Here is a 17,189-nt window from a genome sequence, read left to right as displayed (position 1 = left end):
TTTAAAAAAAAAATCCAAATGAGCCTATGGGCTCACTTCAGTAAAAATAGGTATCTAATCAAAATCCGTAAATCTAGTGTTAAATAAACATTTGATAACTACTTAGAGATATAATACACAAACTGATACAAACATTTTATGGCTGAAATATTATATCTAAATACACTAGTTTATTTATCCCATCTGCAAATAATTACATGAATGTTATAGAATACTATTCAAATACTTACTTATTTATATTGAGTCTATCCTTTATCGGCCTATTTTGCACCAATTTATAAAAATCGGGATCGACATCCAAAATAGCTTTAACTGCTGGTCCACCCACAGTGGCATTTGGTGTATGAACTCTTGCACGCAAATCTGCATTCTTTAAAGAGTTAAAAAAAATATTAATTTGATAAACTAGCAAAAATACATAGAAAACATATAAATAAAAATACTATAAATCTTTTAGTATAATTATACACTTAATGCTATAATTAAGGATTCACTCTCTTTTTAAAATTCTCAATGAAATTTCGAATAAAATTAGGCATATTAATACATTGAATTATCAAAATTAACCAAATAAAGGAGAGTTCTTTGGTGAATTTACGAGTTATAGAGCAAAACATAGAACTGTTTCAAAGTGTTTTAAAATATGTTTCAGAAAGAGCATAAATATTCCTGAAAATATCTATTAAGCTCTAACTTAATGTTTAGTAAATTAAAATCTTTTTAGAACTTTTAGGGTCTGCTGAAGCCTAAATATTGCTGCCTAATAAGAGCAATGTGTCTCTAGTTTTAGATAACGTATCACTGTATCTAGATTATAAATTTTTCTTGGAATATAAAAACTTGTGAACCCAATATAGTTGCTACAAATATTGAAATAAATGTACCTATATATTAAACAGAAACTATCTATAAAATAGAACAGGTTTAACTGATCTAAAATACTGTTCAATTAATTTCATGTTAAAATTTTAAATGCGTATTTATGTTTCAGTGTTCAACTTATTTTTGACTATATCTCTTTCGTTATATTGTATTTTTACACATAAAAGATTAAATTATAAATTTACATGCATGATCTGTTTTCACAGCCAGCTTGATCTAAGTTTGTATTCAAATCTTTAAAAGATACAGTAATTTTATCACCTATGTAAATATTCGAAAAGTTAAAACACTACCACATAAGCTTGCTGTGAATACATCTGCATTCTTTAAAATGTCAAAAAAAAACTAGAAATTTTATGAATTAGAAAAATACAAATCATTTAGTATAATTATAACATTTAACGTTAGAAGCATTCATACGGTATCAATTCAATATATACGGTATTAATGGTTCATTCTCTTATTAAAATTCTCAAAAATTGGAATAGCATACACTGAAGCGAAATGCGAATTATCAGTTAATATAAGAGTTATAGAACAGAACTATCTATCTAGAACCATAAGGCATAAGAATCTATTTAGGTTTTTCAAAACCTTTCACAGAAAGAGCTTAAATATTATCTACATAAGAAATGTAGTGAATATAAAGAGTGACAAATGAAGCTACTAATATGTTAGGGTACACGATATGGAAAGTTCATAATTAATCTTACATAATTATTTGGTTAATTGAATTAAGTGAAATCGCAATTCTTTCTCTATCTTCATATATCAAAATGCGGCAATCATGTGTATTATTCGTTTCATATAAACGCGTTTGCGTGCTTCGCACCTGTCTAGTCCTATAATTAGAACCGTCCGCTTGGTTTTTCTTCTTCTGCTCAGCTTCCCAAGTTCCTTGGAGCATTCTATAAGCTTGAAGTTCGACATCGCGCGGGTACAAAAACGGGCTTCGTTCTTTCGTAACATCGCGTGGCGGTTTCTTATTCGTGCCGCCGGAGGTTAGATAATACCTGTTAACGACAGTAATTATAGAATTAGAAAAGAAAGGGTGCAAGTTGGAGATGGATTTACTTTTCCACTTGGAAAAGTACATGGAAAACAAAAACGCAAGCTACAGAAAAAAATACAAAATTGGATCGATAGATCAAGGATACGTTGAAATTATTTATGGAATTAAAATAGATAAAATTGTCAGTATATTGTCAGTCGTAGTTTCAATCAAACTTTACACTGGCCATAAAACAAAATTACCAATTTACAAGCTAAGTTTAAATGTAAGCAATAGACTTCTCACCCGATAGTACTAGATTTCTCGCCCATTAATATTTTTATTCCAACAATTAAATTTTGTATCTATTATTTTGTAAATGTATAAAATTGCTATGAATATATTTTTTTTATTTTTTTTATTCTCTATTTAATTTACAACTGTCCAGTTAAAGAAATTCAATAAATTTGGGGAATTTACGATTGTCAGTCGTAAAAGGACATTGTATACTAAATAGACATGTTGGAAATACAACTCAATAGTTGTTTTCCCGTTTGTTATAATATTAACAATATTTTATTGATAATGATATAATCTTAACTATTTACTTATAAATAATTTCTTATAAATAATGACTAAGTCATTTCAATCTTTATCAGGAAAATTGATGACTGAAATCTAGTGGCGCTTTTCTTTTCAACCTACGTCAATAGTTCTCTGTTAGTGTATTTAAGTTTGTTAATGAATTTACATCTTTTATGGTAGGTGTATTCGTGTCGAGATGAATTAGCCAGTTCGGGATATATTTTGGTGCTCCGAAGGCAATTTTCAAAAATTTGTTCTGAAATTCCTGTATAATTAACTTCCCGTAGAGTAAGTTATAATAATCGCAAAAAAATGTGTGTATGTGTGTATGTGCGGATACAAATTTTCGTCGACGATTTCAGAAACACGAATCAACAGATTTGAATAATTCAAACAACATTCGATTCGTATTGATAAGGAGACGTGCTGATTAGTTTTTGGCAAAGGCAGGTCTAGCCATTCCAAAGATACGGGGCAAAAAGTGCCAAAAACGGTAACTCAGATTTTAAGAGAACGAAGCGTCCGATTTTAATAATTCAAAAAACATTTTACTTGTATTGACAAGATGATGTTCAAATTTTTGGGAAGGCAGCTCCAGCAGTTATGGACTCTCAATAAAAATAAGTTAAAAAAATGCCTTTTGGCGGTCTAAAATGATAATTAGACATATACACATCAAATTATCAGATTTTATAGAGATTTTTATAGTGTGTACACATTTTATGTATTTTTTTTGGGTTCCGTATCAAGATTTTTAATTACGGTACGGGAAGTTCCAGCAACTTGCCTTAAGGCACGATGCCATGCACTCCACTAATTTCTATTAGTCTTATGAGCACTGCCCCCCAATTGCATTCCATAGCACCAAATTGGTTTGAACAAAGTTTTATATAAAAGTAAGTATATTCTTGCATGCAATAAATGGATATCTATTAAAGTACTGATCTGAAGATTCCTGAAGTCCACATCACGCAAACATAAATACTTCAATAAAATCGCGTGGCGATTTCTTGTCGTTATTTCTGAACTGACGAAACGTAATGTGTGCTGACAGAAGACATTGTAGATAAAAGGGTGGACATGATTGATGTTTAATTGAATAGAGTTAATAAAGTGACACTTGTTATAAAGATAAATATCTTGGCCATTCAATCAGAAGTAAGCAGAATTGAAATATGCAGAAGCTTTTGAACGAGCATTAAATACCATTTGAAATTTACATAATATATGATTTAATCATAATTGCATGTTAACACTTTTTTACTTCAACTTGGTATTTTTTACTATTTTGCTACGAGAGTGTTTTCCGCAATAGTGACGCTGCTGTACGGAACAGCCAACTGCACTACTGAACAATAAATTATCATTATCAATATCAATAAGCATTAAAAATTGCATTATCGACAAAAAAAGTATTTCAAAATTAAACATTGCACTTTGATAAACTTGGAATTATAATAAACAAGTGGTGCACGGCATTGTCTTAAGAGAAATTGCTGAAACTTCTTGTACCATAATTTGAAATGTTTAAACATTTAGAATAAAAAAACTGATTTTTTCTGAGAATTGTAATTTTTTTTTGAGAATTTTAATTTTTTTTTTAACATTTTTGAGTATTATGAAAATATTTGAAAGTTTTTGATACACATTTATGTCGGCTTATCCATAGTGTAGTAAATATCTAATTTTCGACCGCCAAATAGCAAAATATTATTTCAAACTTGTGTTCTGGTTCTCCGAAACGGCTAGACATGCCTTTGCAAAAATTCAATCAATTTTTCATTTTGTCATTACAAGTAAAATGATTTTTGAATTATTCAAATGGGATGCTCCGTCCTCCTAAAAACTTAATTGCCATTTTCTGCGCCAACTTTTGCCAAAAACTACTTAGCATGTTTTCCATCACCTTAAGCTTTTAGAATAATTCAAATCGGTTAATCCGAGCTCTCGAAATCGTGAATGAAAATTGTGTCCATACATACACACACATACATACATACTTCAACTTTTTCTAAGATAAGCCGAAATGCACAGAAACCTCTGAAACGGAAAGATATGCAAAAAATTTCATTTTCAATTTTTAGACTCTTACTATAACTTACCCTAAATATAAAATATAATTAAATATAAATTCTCAATAAGGCAAATCTTAAAGCTTGAAGCAAAAGTTGACAAAATGCTTGCCATCCAAAGACGTCACCAGTATAAAAGTCGTCTATAGACGACTCTCATAGCGAAAGGTTTAATATTATTTATTCTGGTGTTCATTTTTCATTTTTTAATACAAAAATCAATATAATTTTATAAAATTCAATAATTGGAAATATATTATGATCACGTTATATTTATAAGAACAAGGACGTTATGATATCACCCTTATAAACGTCACGTGGCTTGGCACATGCAAGTTTCATATTAAAATTATTTTGCAAGCTTTTTAAAAAATTAAAAAAATAGATTCGCACACCGTAAATGTATCTCAAAATTTTAATAAAACGAGACAGTACACGTTTTATGTATATAATTTTGTTAGATCAAATTATCGAAATAAGCCGCCTTCCATTAGGGGAAGGGGGGGGTTTAACAAAAAATCACAAAATATCACGTGGGGGAAGGAGGGGTATGGTAAGGTGGGAGGGGGGCTAATTTTGAATATCACCACGTATCACCAAGAGGGGGGGGAGTCCAAAAATCCTTAAAAACTAGCTCACGTGATTAATGGACGCCCCTTTACCCCCTTACCCCCTTACTCTTTAGTACACATAAAATCAATAAATCTTCTTATTACTCACGTAGAATTAGCGACATATTTCTTGTGCTGTAAAGCCTGAAGCATGGTAGGTCGGCGCACCATCTCTTTGGGTTTGCTCTTCCTCGGAGTTGGCACTTTGACGGATGGTGCATGAGCCGTGTCACTCAGTTTCATTGACACTTTCGTGGAAGATTTATCCTTGGAAGCCGCAGAGTCATTTTCGTCTTCTGACAGCGGCATTCTTCGAATCTATTGGCACGGGATGGTGTGTCGATGTAAATTTAGAAGCTGAAATTGTATTTAACAATATTTGTGATGGAAAATAGTACAAAAATATTACTAAATAAAAGTAGTTAAAATATATAAATATATAAAATGTCAAAATAAATTTATAAACCGAAACCACGCCTGCTCGAATCTAGCAAATTATTAAAAATATATATATTGTTTATAGTTTAAAGCTTATTTTTCTCTGCAAAGTTTTTATGAGTTATGATCAAATCGTGGTTTTCTATAATACTATACATTTTTTTGAACACTTGAACAAGTTAAAATTAACTACAACTACCAAATGCAAAAATAGTAAAACCAAAAACCAAAATGTGAATATTATTGTCGTTATAAACTACAGATATATTATTAACTTCCTATAGAGTAAGTTATTGTAATCGTCCAAAAATCGAAAACGAAAATTTTTGCATATCTTCGCGTTTTAAAGGTATCTGAACATTTTGGCGTACCTTATTGTTAAAAATGGATGTGTGTGTATGTATGTATGGATAAAATTTTTCGTTTACGTTTTCGGGCGCATGGGTCAACCGATTTGAATGGTTCAAAAAACATTTGATTTCTATTAAATAGAGAGATGTGTTGATTAGTTTTTGACATAAGTCGGCCGAACCGTTTTGGAGTTAAAAAGCAGAAAATTAAAATCCAATTTTTGAGAGAACAGAACATCCGATTCGAATGATTTAAAGAACATTCTATTCGTAATGACGTGAAGAAGTGGTTTTTGTTAAAGGCAGGTCCAGCAGCTTCGAAGATATGGAGGAAAATGTGCAAAAATTCGCTGTTATTGAGAGAAATAAGCATCCGATTTGAATTTCGATGTCATTCTGCTTGTGTTGGAAAAGAAATAAAAAAACATTCAATTTTTTTTAATTTTTACAAATTTTGTTTCTTTTCTAAAAAAATTCAGATTTTCCAAATTTTAATTCGGTACGGAAAGTTCCTGCAATTTGCCTCAAGGACGATGCCACACACCACTACTTATATTGGTATTCAAAAATTGGATGATAATATGAAGACAAATTTTAATATAATTCATGAATATTATCAAACAGGAGATAATGCAATTAGAAACTACTAAAATTAATTCAACCATATATTTAATTCTTCACCCTGTCGATAATTATGTTAAACAATTGATTGTCGTTTCAATCAGGTGTTGATTTTTCTACATTTTTGGACAGCCTTTTACAAACTTGTAATAACTAAACGAATAAATCATTGAATAAGACCATAAATTTTATTCCTAATAAAATGCATTCTAGTACCTTTACTATAGCTGCAGGATCGCTTTGAACTATAAATCAAGGCAGTCAGCCAAACGTAAACAAAAGTTTCATTAAAGAACTTTAAACAAAAATGTGAACAAGAAATTTTTGTATAGAGAATGCAGCCACTGAAAAAGCTATATAAGCTATATAGAGAATGATGAACGGTTTTGTGTTGTGTTTCTTGCAAAGAAAGCCATCATTCTATTTTTAACGGACAATAAAATATATTTTGAAACGGTGTTTGATCAACAGTTGCATACAGATTTATTTGCAATAACGGAAATTAAAAAACGCATTTTTTAAAAATATTGTTATTAAAAATCATAATGGGTGTATAACTGTAATAATGAAATTCATTCATCAGTCTTATGCAAAAATGTTTTCGATGTCATTCCCGTAGACTTTGTAAGATTTTTTTTAAGATAACTTATGACAAAAATTTGCGATTTTCAGAAATATGATTACTATTTTAAACAAAACTAGTGGTGCATGGCATCATGCCTTAGGCAAATTGCTGGAACTTCTTGTACTGAAAACTAAATTGTTAAAAAAAACTTTGCAAAACTTCGAAAAAGTTAGATTTTTGAGAAAATTAAAATTTTTGGAAAAAATTGACTTTTTTGAAAAAAAAATTATTTTATATTTTGATTTTTTTGTATTTTGATTCTTTGAACATTTGAACATTTTTTTCAAGCGATCGCGCTGCATAGCTGATTTGGAATCAAACTATCGTGTGAACATTAGTAGGGAACCCAAATAAATGCACCCAATATACTTACTTATTATTATAATCTTTATGAAATATCTGATAATACGATGTACATATGTCTAATGTTCATTTCTGACCGCCAAATGGATTTGTTTTTTACTTTTTTACTGGATCTCCAGAGACGTTGAACCTGCCTTTACAAAAATTTGATCAGTCAATACAAGTGAAATGTCTTTTGAATTATTTAAATCGGTCGCTATGTTATCACAAAAACTAAAATACCATTTTTGATACTTTCTGCCCCGTATCTTCGTAACGGCTAGACCTGGCTTTGCCAAAATCTAATCAGCACATCTCCCTATCAGTGAGAATCGATTGTTTTTTTAATTATTCAAATTGGTTGGATCGTGTTCGCGAAATCGTCGACAAAAATTTGTATCCGTACATACATACACACACATACATCGATTTTTTCTAATTATAAGGTATGCCAAAATGTTCAGAAATCTTTGAAACGAAAAGATATATAGAAATTTTCATTTTCGACTTTTTTGCAATTACTATAACTTATCCTACGGGAAGTTAATTAATTTTTGAAAAACTTATAAAAATTTAAGATCTAGGTTTCAAAATATAAAGCAAAACTTTAAAAGTTCAATTATCTACTTATTCAAATCAAAGCTTATTTTAATGATACAACCAAGAGCTTTAAGGTAAAGATAAATGATCTGAAAAGATCCCAAACCTGCAATTATTGTCAATAAAACAAATCATTAAGCAAACGATGCACGATTCAGGAATCGATGGATCGAAACAAATATCCGGAAGCGTCATGGCGATTAATCTCTGCCCTTTGGACATAATTTCGCATCACGGAAGTAGGTAAATCGACTTAATGACGGTGTTGAAATATAGCTCGATGCTTATCACTGAAGTAACAGAATGCAAGTTGCTATCATGTGCACGCAAATGTTAAAAGACAGAAATACAACACCGATTAACTCTAACTATCTAAATTGTCCAGCTAGGAGGAACAATATTTTTGCATAAGGCATATATGTATGTAAAAAATGTATAAATCATATCGAATCTGAATATGTTTGGCGTTTTCGTACAATTTTATTTTTAATAGTTGTTTTAATCAATATATTTTGAAAGTACTTAAGGTACAAACTGCAGAGATAAGTTACCTGACTTAACAATAGACATGTTCAAGAAACTCAACTCATAAATAATGAAAAATGTGATAAATGTATGACAAAGGCATAAAGATAATTTCTTTCAATTCGGACAAGTAAAATCCACTTCGTGTTAGATGGAGATGAAAAATATACAAAGTTTTGAATTTAGAAACAAATTGAAGAAAACTTCTGCATACAACACAATTTGATCACATAAATTCAACTCGATAATGGATACAAGTAAAAAATATACATTTATCAAGGATTTAAATTTTAAAATATTGAAGCAAACTTACAGCGTAAACATAATTCGGTAATAAAGCTTCATCATTTATCATTCGCATATGTAATTCAAAAATTAATCAATGATTATAGTATATTTGCGTTTTCTGATTGAACTTTATGTTTTACATACAGCTTCTTTTTTAATGTATACATATTATTATATATGTATAATATATTGTATATTCTACGTGAAGTTATTTTTCTATTGGATCACAACCAAGCAAATCTATTAGCACGAATTGTGAGAAGATAAAATATTTGTAACGGTAAAGAAAATAATTTTCTCTCAAGGTACAATTAAATGTATTTAATTAGAAAGAAGGATAGAACAAATGTTAGTATAATAAAACATCAACTAGTGGTGCATGGCATCGTACCTTAAGGCAACTTGCTGGAACTTCCTGTACCAGAATTAAATATTTGAGAAAAAAAATCAGTAATCAGTAAATATTGATCAATGATTAATAACAATTGTTTTAAATATTTTGAAATAGATAATTATAATCACTATATATTTTATCGTTCATAAAATTGACGGTTTTGAGCGAGATCTCAAAACACTTGAGAAATTTTACATTAGCAAGAGGTGCCGAATAAATCCATCTGGGTATATTTAAATTAAATAGTAAATTCAAAATTAATATTTGAAGTATAAAACTTTGTACATTTTTGGAAATTTTGAGAAACAAAAATTTCTGAAAATTTTGAAATTTGCTTGAACCGTATAAGTAAACTTTAAAAATTAACAATCTTGATACGGAACCCAACAAAATTGTAACAAAATTAGTACTCATTTTTGAAAATTCTATCAAATATCTGATAATTTGATATACATATGTCTAACGATCATTTTTGAGCGCCAAATATCATTTTTTTTACTTTTGCCTTTGTATCTACGAAACCGCTAGACCTGCATTACCGAAAATTTCATCAAAAATTTCATTTCGTCAATACAAGTAACATGTTTTTTTGAATCATTCAAATCGGGTACTCCGTTCTTTCAAAAATTATATTACCGTTTTTGGCAACTTTTGCCCCGTATCTTCGAAACGGCTGGACCTATCTCCACCAAAAACTAATTCGTGCGCCTGAAATCGTGGACGAAAAATTATATCCAAAGATACACACACACACACATCCATTTTTTTAAAGTTATGCCAAAATGTTCAAAAACCTTCAAAACCTGAAGATTTGCAAAAAATTTCATTTTCGATTTTTTTGCGATTACTATAACTTACCCTATGGAAAGTTAATAAATAAAAAATTTATTTTATTAGATTAATTCAAATTAGTTTGGTTACTACTTACTAGCAATTAAATTATTATTATGCCTAATGTATATGTATATTAGAGTTAGAATTCATTAGGTACAATTTATTCATTAGTATTTTCAATTTGCAAATGATATATTATTTTCTAAGAAAATATTAAAAAAATACTTATGAGCACTTAAGTCTAACATTTTGAAATACACACTTAGATTAGCATATATTATATAACTTAACATACTGTTAACATTATTGTTATTGATATGAAACTAGCTTTTTAAAGTATCCTTAATCACCTTATATAAATGGCAAAAATACCTATTTTGTAGAAATGTATTATACACATTAATTGAAATATAGAAATTTATCAAGTCAAGTCAGTTAAAAATTATTTTACTATGAAATGTATAAGTATAACAATTGTTACATTTTATATATTTTTAAACTATGAGCTGTTGTGAGATTACTTTTTTAGGTTGATCTATCTCTATTCGACATAGTTTTATTATTGGAATTTCTCCAATAGTAATGTCATCAGCATTAGTATAAAATCATTAGTCTGATGATTTTTAATTTGATGCAACGATGCCGAAAAATTGCTATTTTCACTTTGATAATATTTTCATTATTATAATTTCTTTAAAACTGATGATTTTTAATTTGATGCAGCTATGCCAGGAAACAGCTATTTTCACTTTGTGACATATTTCTATCTTTATTTTCAAGTAAAAACCAATTGACATCAGACTATCAAACGAGGTGGCTATCAAACCTAAAATCATCTGGTTGGAACGTCAAAGCTATAACCACTAAGCCTCGAAAAAGTTTTACATGTTATACATGCTTGATAATAAATTCAGAATTTTTGAAAAGGCCTTCAATGCCACGAAGGCGTCTTGAATTGAATCGAACAATCGACATGTAATCGTGACAACAACAATTTTTAATCTAATTTACGGTCCGCTTTCCGAACGAGACCTTCGAGTGTCTGCAACTGTTCCTCATTATGTTATATGCGCAGGATATCCGGTCAGCGTAACACACGAATGATGTGCCATATGGAAACACAATACACGCAAAATGTGAAATCGATAATAAAGGCAACCTACCTGTGCGCCGTGAATCCAGTAATACGTCGCAAGTGCATACTGGCGTAATATGTCGAAAATACGTACATTGTTATTTCGTAAAACAGTGATGCACAAGATACTTAAACATTAACTAGTGGTGCCTGTCTCGTATGCCTTAAGTATGCCTCCCGTACCAAAAATTGTTTTCTTTAATCCTGGAAACAATTTGATTTTTGGGAAATTTAAAAATTGTGAAAAAATGGACTTTTATGGAAAAAAAACTTTTAGAATTTTTTTTTTTTTATTTTGAAATATTTTGGAATCTTTGAACTTTTTTCAAAGCAATTTTTTCTAAGGTATGCCAAAATATTCAGAAACCTTTGAAACGTTAAGATATATAAAAATTTTCATTTTCGATTTTTTTGCGATTACTATAACTTACCTTACGGGAAGTTAATAAGCGGCATACAAATATTATGTGGTAAATCTCGAAACATATAGATATAGTTTAAGGGTCCAATTCTCGGATAAAATAGGAATGTTATGGTAATGCTATGCTAGGTCTATATTCGTATGAGTCTGTAGTATCAAACTGTCAAAAGCTATCTATTTGATGAGCGATCACGCGTTTTACACATAAAACCTAACTTCACGTATTTGTTATCAAAGAGACTTCAGAAGGTTACACTTACGTCAAAATTATTATTTAAAGTTTGCACGTTTTGTAGTTTATATTTTATGTGCAAAGCCTGATCACACAGCAAATACAAAGTTTTTTGACAGTTTGATACTACCAACTCATTCAAATCAAGATCTCTAAAATAACATTACCAAAACATAGTTATTTATCCTAAAATTGGCCCCTCAATTTAAAAGTACTTGTCTATAATTTATATAGCCATTGAAAAATTCAAAACTTGTTAATGTAAAGATTCTGATATTTTAAAGCTTTAAAAAAAGGTTATACATATTCTATCTATGGTGGCAACTGCCATTCCAAAATTGTGTACCCTACTTTTTTAATTATGACGTATTAAATAAATAGGAAAGTACTTTCATTCTGAGCATGAGACGCTAAACATTACCCGATTTAAATTGTTTCATGAATTTACAAAACAAGGCTAAATATTTTTGTATCACATTATTTTCCTGGTTTATTACTACATAAAAATATAAGGTTTTGTACACTATACACATAAGAAATAATAATTCTACTATTTTTGAAAACATAGAATAAATAGCTGTTGAAAATGCAAGACATCTGATTGAATAATTTTTTCCGCTTTTTCCGAATAATTTTTTTAATAATTCCGCCCCTTCAAAAGAATACTTTTAGACTAAAATATTAATTTTAATCTAAAGAATATCAATAGTATAATTTTCTTGCAGAATTATTTTTATGACAAACTTGTATGTTCCACTTTTAATATCCAAAATCTTTACTAATTTCAATTAACTAATTTATGATAAAATCTAAAAAATAAAGCCCTTGTGGATCTTACAAAACATTTGTTAAAACAAATTATGTGGATTTATCCATTTTAAAACCTTATATTTTTATGTATAAGTTTTTAACTCAAAATTTTTGTGATTGTTTGTTGCAGAAATACCATAGGAAAACAAAAATATGCAAATATATTTTATTGTAAAAATAATATTACAACATATTTTCCAGCATAGTTTTCAATTTATAAACGTCAAAATGAAATTAAATCACACAATAAATAAAAACAATTTATCCCTTTGTTGAATTCTCGTTAACAATTGAAAGCTTTGTGTGGAAGTTAGAATAAGAATTGAAAAATATTTTACTCAAATATAGTTTTTAGCAAAATATTTATAGTTATATGTATATATATATATATATATATATATATATATATATATATATATATTAAAATATAAATAGTTATTAGTCAGATTTAATTATATTATAAATGCTATTTAAAAAAAAAATAGGCCTTACAATTATCGGTAAATTTAAAAAATGCAAGCTAGAATCGAACGAAATGCTATATTTGACTTGTATCTTTGATTTACTTACTTTATTTATTTACTTTAAATTTTAAAGTAAACCTTGTATTATCTAATATCTATGAAAAACTATACTGAGCATTTTGTATAAATATTAGAATACGAATTTTTATAAAACGCTAATTTTCCATAAATTATTCTCTACATTCTTTATGATTAAAAAATATTAGTGAAAAATGTTCATTTTTTTACATGAATTGCAAGATTGATATGCGGTTATTAATTTTGTATATTGAGGATAACAAAACATAACTGATGTATGTTTGATTTCTTCTATTTTAAGTTGTTTATCAATAAATGTTTCATTATTAATAGAATTGTTTTAAAAATTTCGCTATTTTTTAAAAATTAAATTATTTTTTTCCGTAGTTATAAGGCTAATATATCTTATGGAATTATAATGTCGTAGCATCTTCCTTATTTCATTATATCTACGCCCCAAGGTAACTCGCGACTTCTTGATTCAATTACACATGGTGCAATGAAATTTTGAAAATACTTTACAAACCTTCTGTTTTTTTACGATTGAATATCAGAAACGTCTGACGACGTTCACAATATATATTGTATGTCTAGTCATCGTATTTGCATTTATGTTCGGTTTTACGTGACCAAAATTCCTAAGTAAATAAGTCTTCAAATGCGTCGTATTGATTTTCTGAAAGATAGGTCATTAGACTGCTATAATCCTATTAAGTCTAGACGTGCGGGTTTGCAAATTCTCTTTTATAACAATTTGTGTTTTCTGTAATTGAAAGATAGTAATTCAATAAAAGAATCTTATGTTTATGGCAATATAATCACAATGGAGAAACATTGAGATATAGAAGATACAGAAATGAGTTTTATAAGCTGGAAACATTAACAATATACAAAGGGAATAAAGGGAATTTGTTGTTTATTGTAAGTTTAAATCTAATTTACATTTTAAAAAAATATAGAAATCGAAAAATAACTTCCATAGGTATAACGTTCGCTTCGTTTCTTAAAAATAAATGGCACGAGCAAATAAATCTTTGCGGTTTCATGAAATCCATACAATAGCCACACGTATTCAGCAAATTGCTTTTTAAATCCCTTTAATACGCTTTTAATATTAAAGATAACAACTTTGTTTCATTATTTTCATATTTTCAGTAAATGATTTTCGTCTGCCCAAAAATGAGAAAACTTTATCTCGGTTTCGTAGAGGTCTAAAGTGCTATCGAATTTATGATCCTGAACTTTGGTTAGTAATTTGCTTTTATTGCTCGACTTTGTTCTGAAAGTAAACGGAGCCAAAAGTATAAGGCAGAAGATCGGAGCGAAAAGTTCGGCTGCTGGAGCTGCGCGGCAAGGCAAGGCGAGGCGTCTCGCTGGCTGACACGTCGGATTCTAACTATAATATCCAAAGTGAAATAAAACACATGGTACAACGTAAACGTACGCCACATTAATAATAGTTTCATAACTGTTATATATGTGGCTATTAAGAAAATATAATAATTAGAACAAGAAATGTAATATTAGCATTTGAGTGAAATATCAAAGTGAATTAGGTAACTACTATCTGGTTATATTCACAAAATTAGGGGAAAGGTTAATTCAATGCAGAATATTGCGCTTGATTTGTGCCATTAAGCACATTAAACAATTTTTTTTAAATAATATAGATATGTAATAATTTATATAATGTGCTGTCATATAGACCGTGTTGTATAAATATATTATAAGGTACAATAATACCCCGCTCAACGCGAGGGATACGTTTCATCAAAGTAGAGCGTAATGCAAAACAGCGATAAACGAGGTTATCTTTACATGGAAATATTGGGGTTAGGAGAAGTTATCTAGAAAACTAGTTAGATATTAAATTTAAAAAGTATGATTTTTTTATTAAAAATAAAACCAAACATTTATTTCTTAAATCCCAAATAAAACCCACATTATTATTTCTTGCAAAAATAAAAACAAAACTAGTTGGTTTCGTATTTAACCTTGAGGCAAATTACATGAACTTCCCGATATGTGTAAATAATCGACTTAATCAAAAAAAAAGTGTAAATAATATACTGCATCAATCCTACTTTAAAAAAAACGATAATAATTTTAGCAAAGTTTGACGAATTTTTAAAATTAAACTACTTGTTGTAAGGCCGTAATATTACAGTAAGTTCTATAAGACCATGATGTATATCGCCAAAAAAGTTCCATGAAAAAAGGCTTAAATTTTTTTTAACAGTAATTACAAGAAAACGGCTCGGTAGATTTTCACCTAAATTAATCAACATCATTCCCAAATGATATCTTTCGAACAGTTTTTGATTTTTCAAAATCGGTTCGTATGATAAGCTTAAATGTGGACGAAAATTTAACACTTTTTTTCAACATTTATTTACAAGAAATCGGCTCGGTAGATTTTCACCTAAAATTAATCAGCATCATTCCCAAATGATATCTTTCGAACAGTATTTGATTTTTCAAAATCGGTTCGGTAGGATAAGCTTAAATGTGGACGAAAATTTAACACTTTTTTTCAACATTTAATTACAAGAAAACGGCTCGGTAGATTTTCACCTAAAATTAATCAGCATCATTCCTAATGATATCTTTCGAACAGTTTTGATTTTTCAAAATCGGTTCGGTAGGATGAGCTTAAATGTGGACGAAAATGTAACACTTTTTTTCAACAGTTAATTACAAGAAAACGGCTCGGGAGATTTTCACCTAAAATTAATCAGCATCATTCCCAACTAATATCTTTCGAACAGTTTTTGATTTTTAAAATCGGTTCGGTAGATGAGCTTAATGTGGACGAAAAGTTCAACACTTTTTTTCAAATTACAAAGAAACGGCTTGGCAGATCGTTGCACAAAACTGACAAACGATAGTCCTCACCGAAATACATCAAATGGCTTTTAAATTTCTAAAATCGGTTCAGGCGTTTTTGAGAAAACGTCGATCAAAAGTCTAATTTTGACAAATGCCAAAAAGACCATACTGATTTTTGCAAACTTTGACGAATTTTAAAGCTGAACCAGTTGTCGTAGGGCCGTAATATTTAGTATGATCTAGAAGACTATGGTATCTATCGTCAAAAAAATAATCATAAAAATCGTCGAATTTTTTTTTTTTTTAAACTTTATTACAAGAAAACGGCCCGGCCGATCTCTACCAAAAACTAATCAGCACGATTCCCAACCAATATCTTTCGAACGGTTTTTGAATTTTCAAAATCGATTCATAACTGCGGGCTAAAACGTGGACGAAAGAGTTTTCACTTCTTGCTCTGCTATTTACGAAGAAACGGTTTGGCCGATCGTCGCACAAAACTGACAAACAATAGTCCTCATCGAGATACATCGAATGGCTTTTAAATTTTTGAAATCGGTCCAGCCGTTTTGAGAAAACGGCGATTTACGGCAAAAAATCTGTTGGTGCACACGCACACACACACACAACACACACACACACATACTTTTTCCAAATTTGGTCTCATTCGATTCAGAATGGCTTGAAACGTCGAGAAACATAAAATTAGCGAATCGGATTTTTTGATGAAAACATAAACTTCTCCTTCGGGAAGTTAATATAAATAGCAAAACGAATATTCTTGATAAAAACAAATAATTCTAAGTCAGTCATATTTAATTAGCCTTCCGCCTTTCAGTGTTTTGTCTTTTTGCGACAAAAGCATGTAATGTTTTTGCCTTTTTCTTTTGCGTTCTCTTAAAAATTCTTCATAAACGGATAGAGCATCTCTGACACCACGCCTTAACTTTTGAGCTGCTGTCAAAATTCAGATCATTTTCAATGAATTGATCCACTATTTCAGTTATAGTAGACAAACTCCTTTTTACAAACGCTATGGAAAGTTCTTTTTGCTCTTTCTCT

General features: G+C 29.4%; 1 protein-coding gene across 1 annotated transcript; it reads right to left on the bottom strand.

Annotated features, from left to right (window-relative positions):
* Positions 1–170: 170 nt before the first annotated feature.
* LOC113388265 lies at positions 171–5,450 on the bottom strand. The gene is made up of 4 exons (XM_026625662.1): positions 5,251–5,450; positions 1,715–1,895; positions 231–370; positions 171–183 (listed from the first exon to the last, which is right to left on the bottom strand). The coding sequence occupies exons 1-4, from the start codon at positions 5,448–5,450 to the stop codon at positions 171–173; spliced, it is 534 nt and encodes a 177-aa protein (XP_026481447.1).
* Between the last annotated feature and the right edge of the window lie 11,739 nt (positions 5,451–17,189).

The sequence above is a fragment of the Ctenocephalides felis genome, unplaced genomic scaffold (genome assembly GCF_003426905.1).
Source record: "Ctenocephalides felis isolate EL2017-DRISC unplaced genomic scaffold, ASM342690v1 CF-g0.4_SCAFFOLD_03572, whole genome shotgun sequence".
NCBI lineage: Eukaryota > Metazoa > Arthropoda > Insecta > Siphonaptera > Pulicidae > Ctenocephalides > Ctenocephalides felis.
The sequence above is the reverse complement of the archived record's forward strand: the minus strand, read 5'-3'. Positions and strand labels throughout refer to the sequence as shown.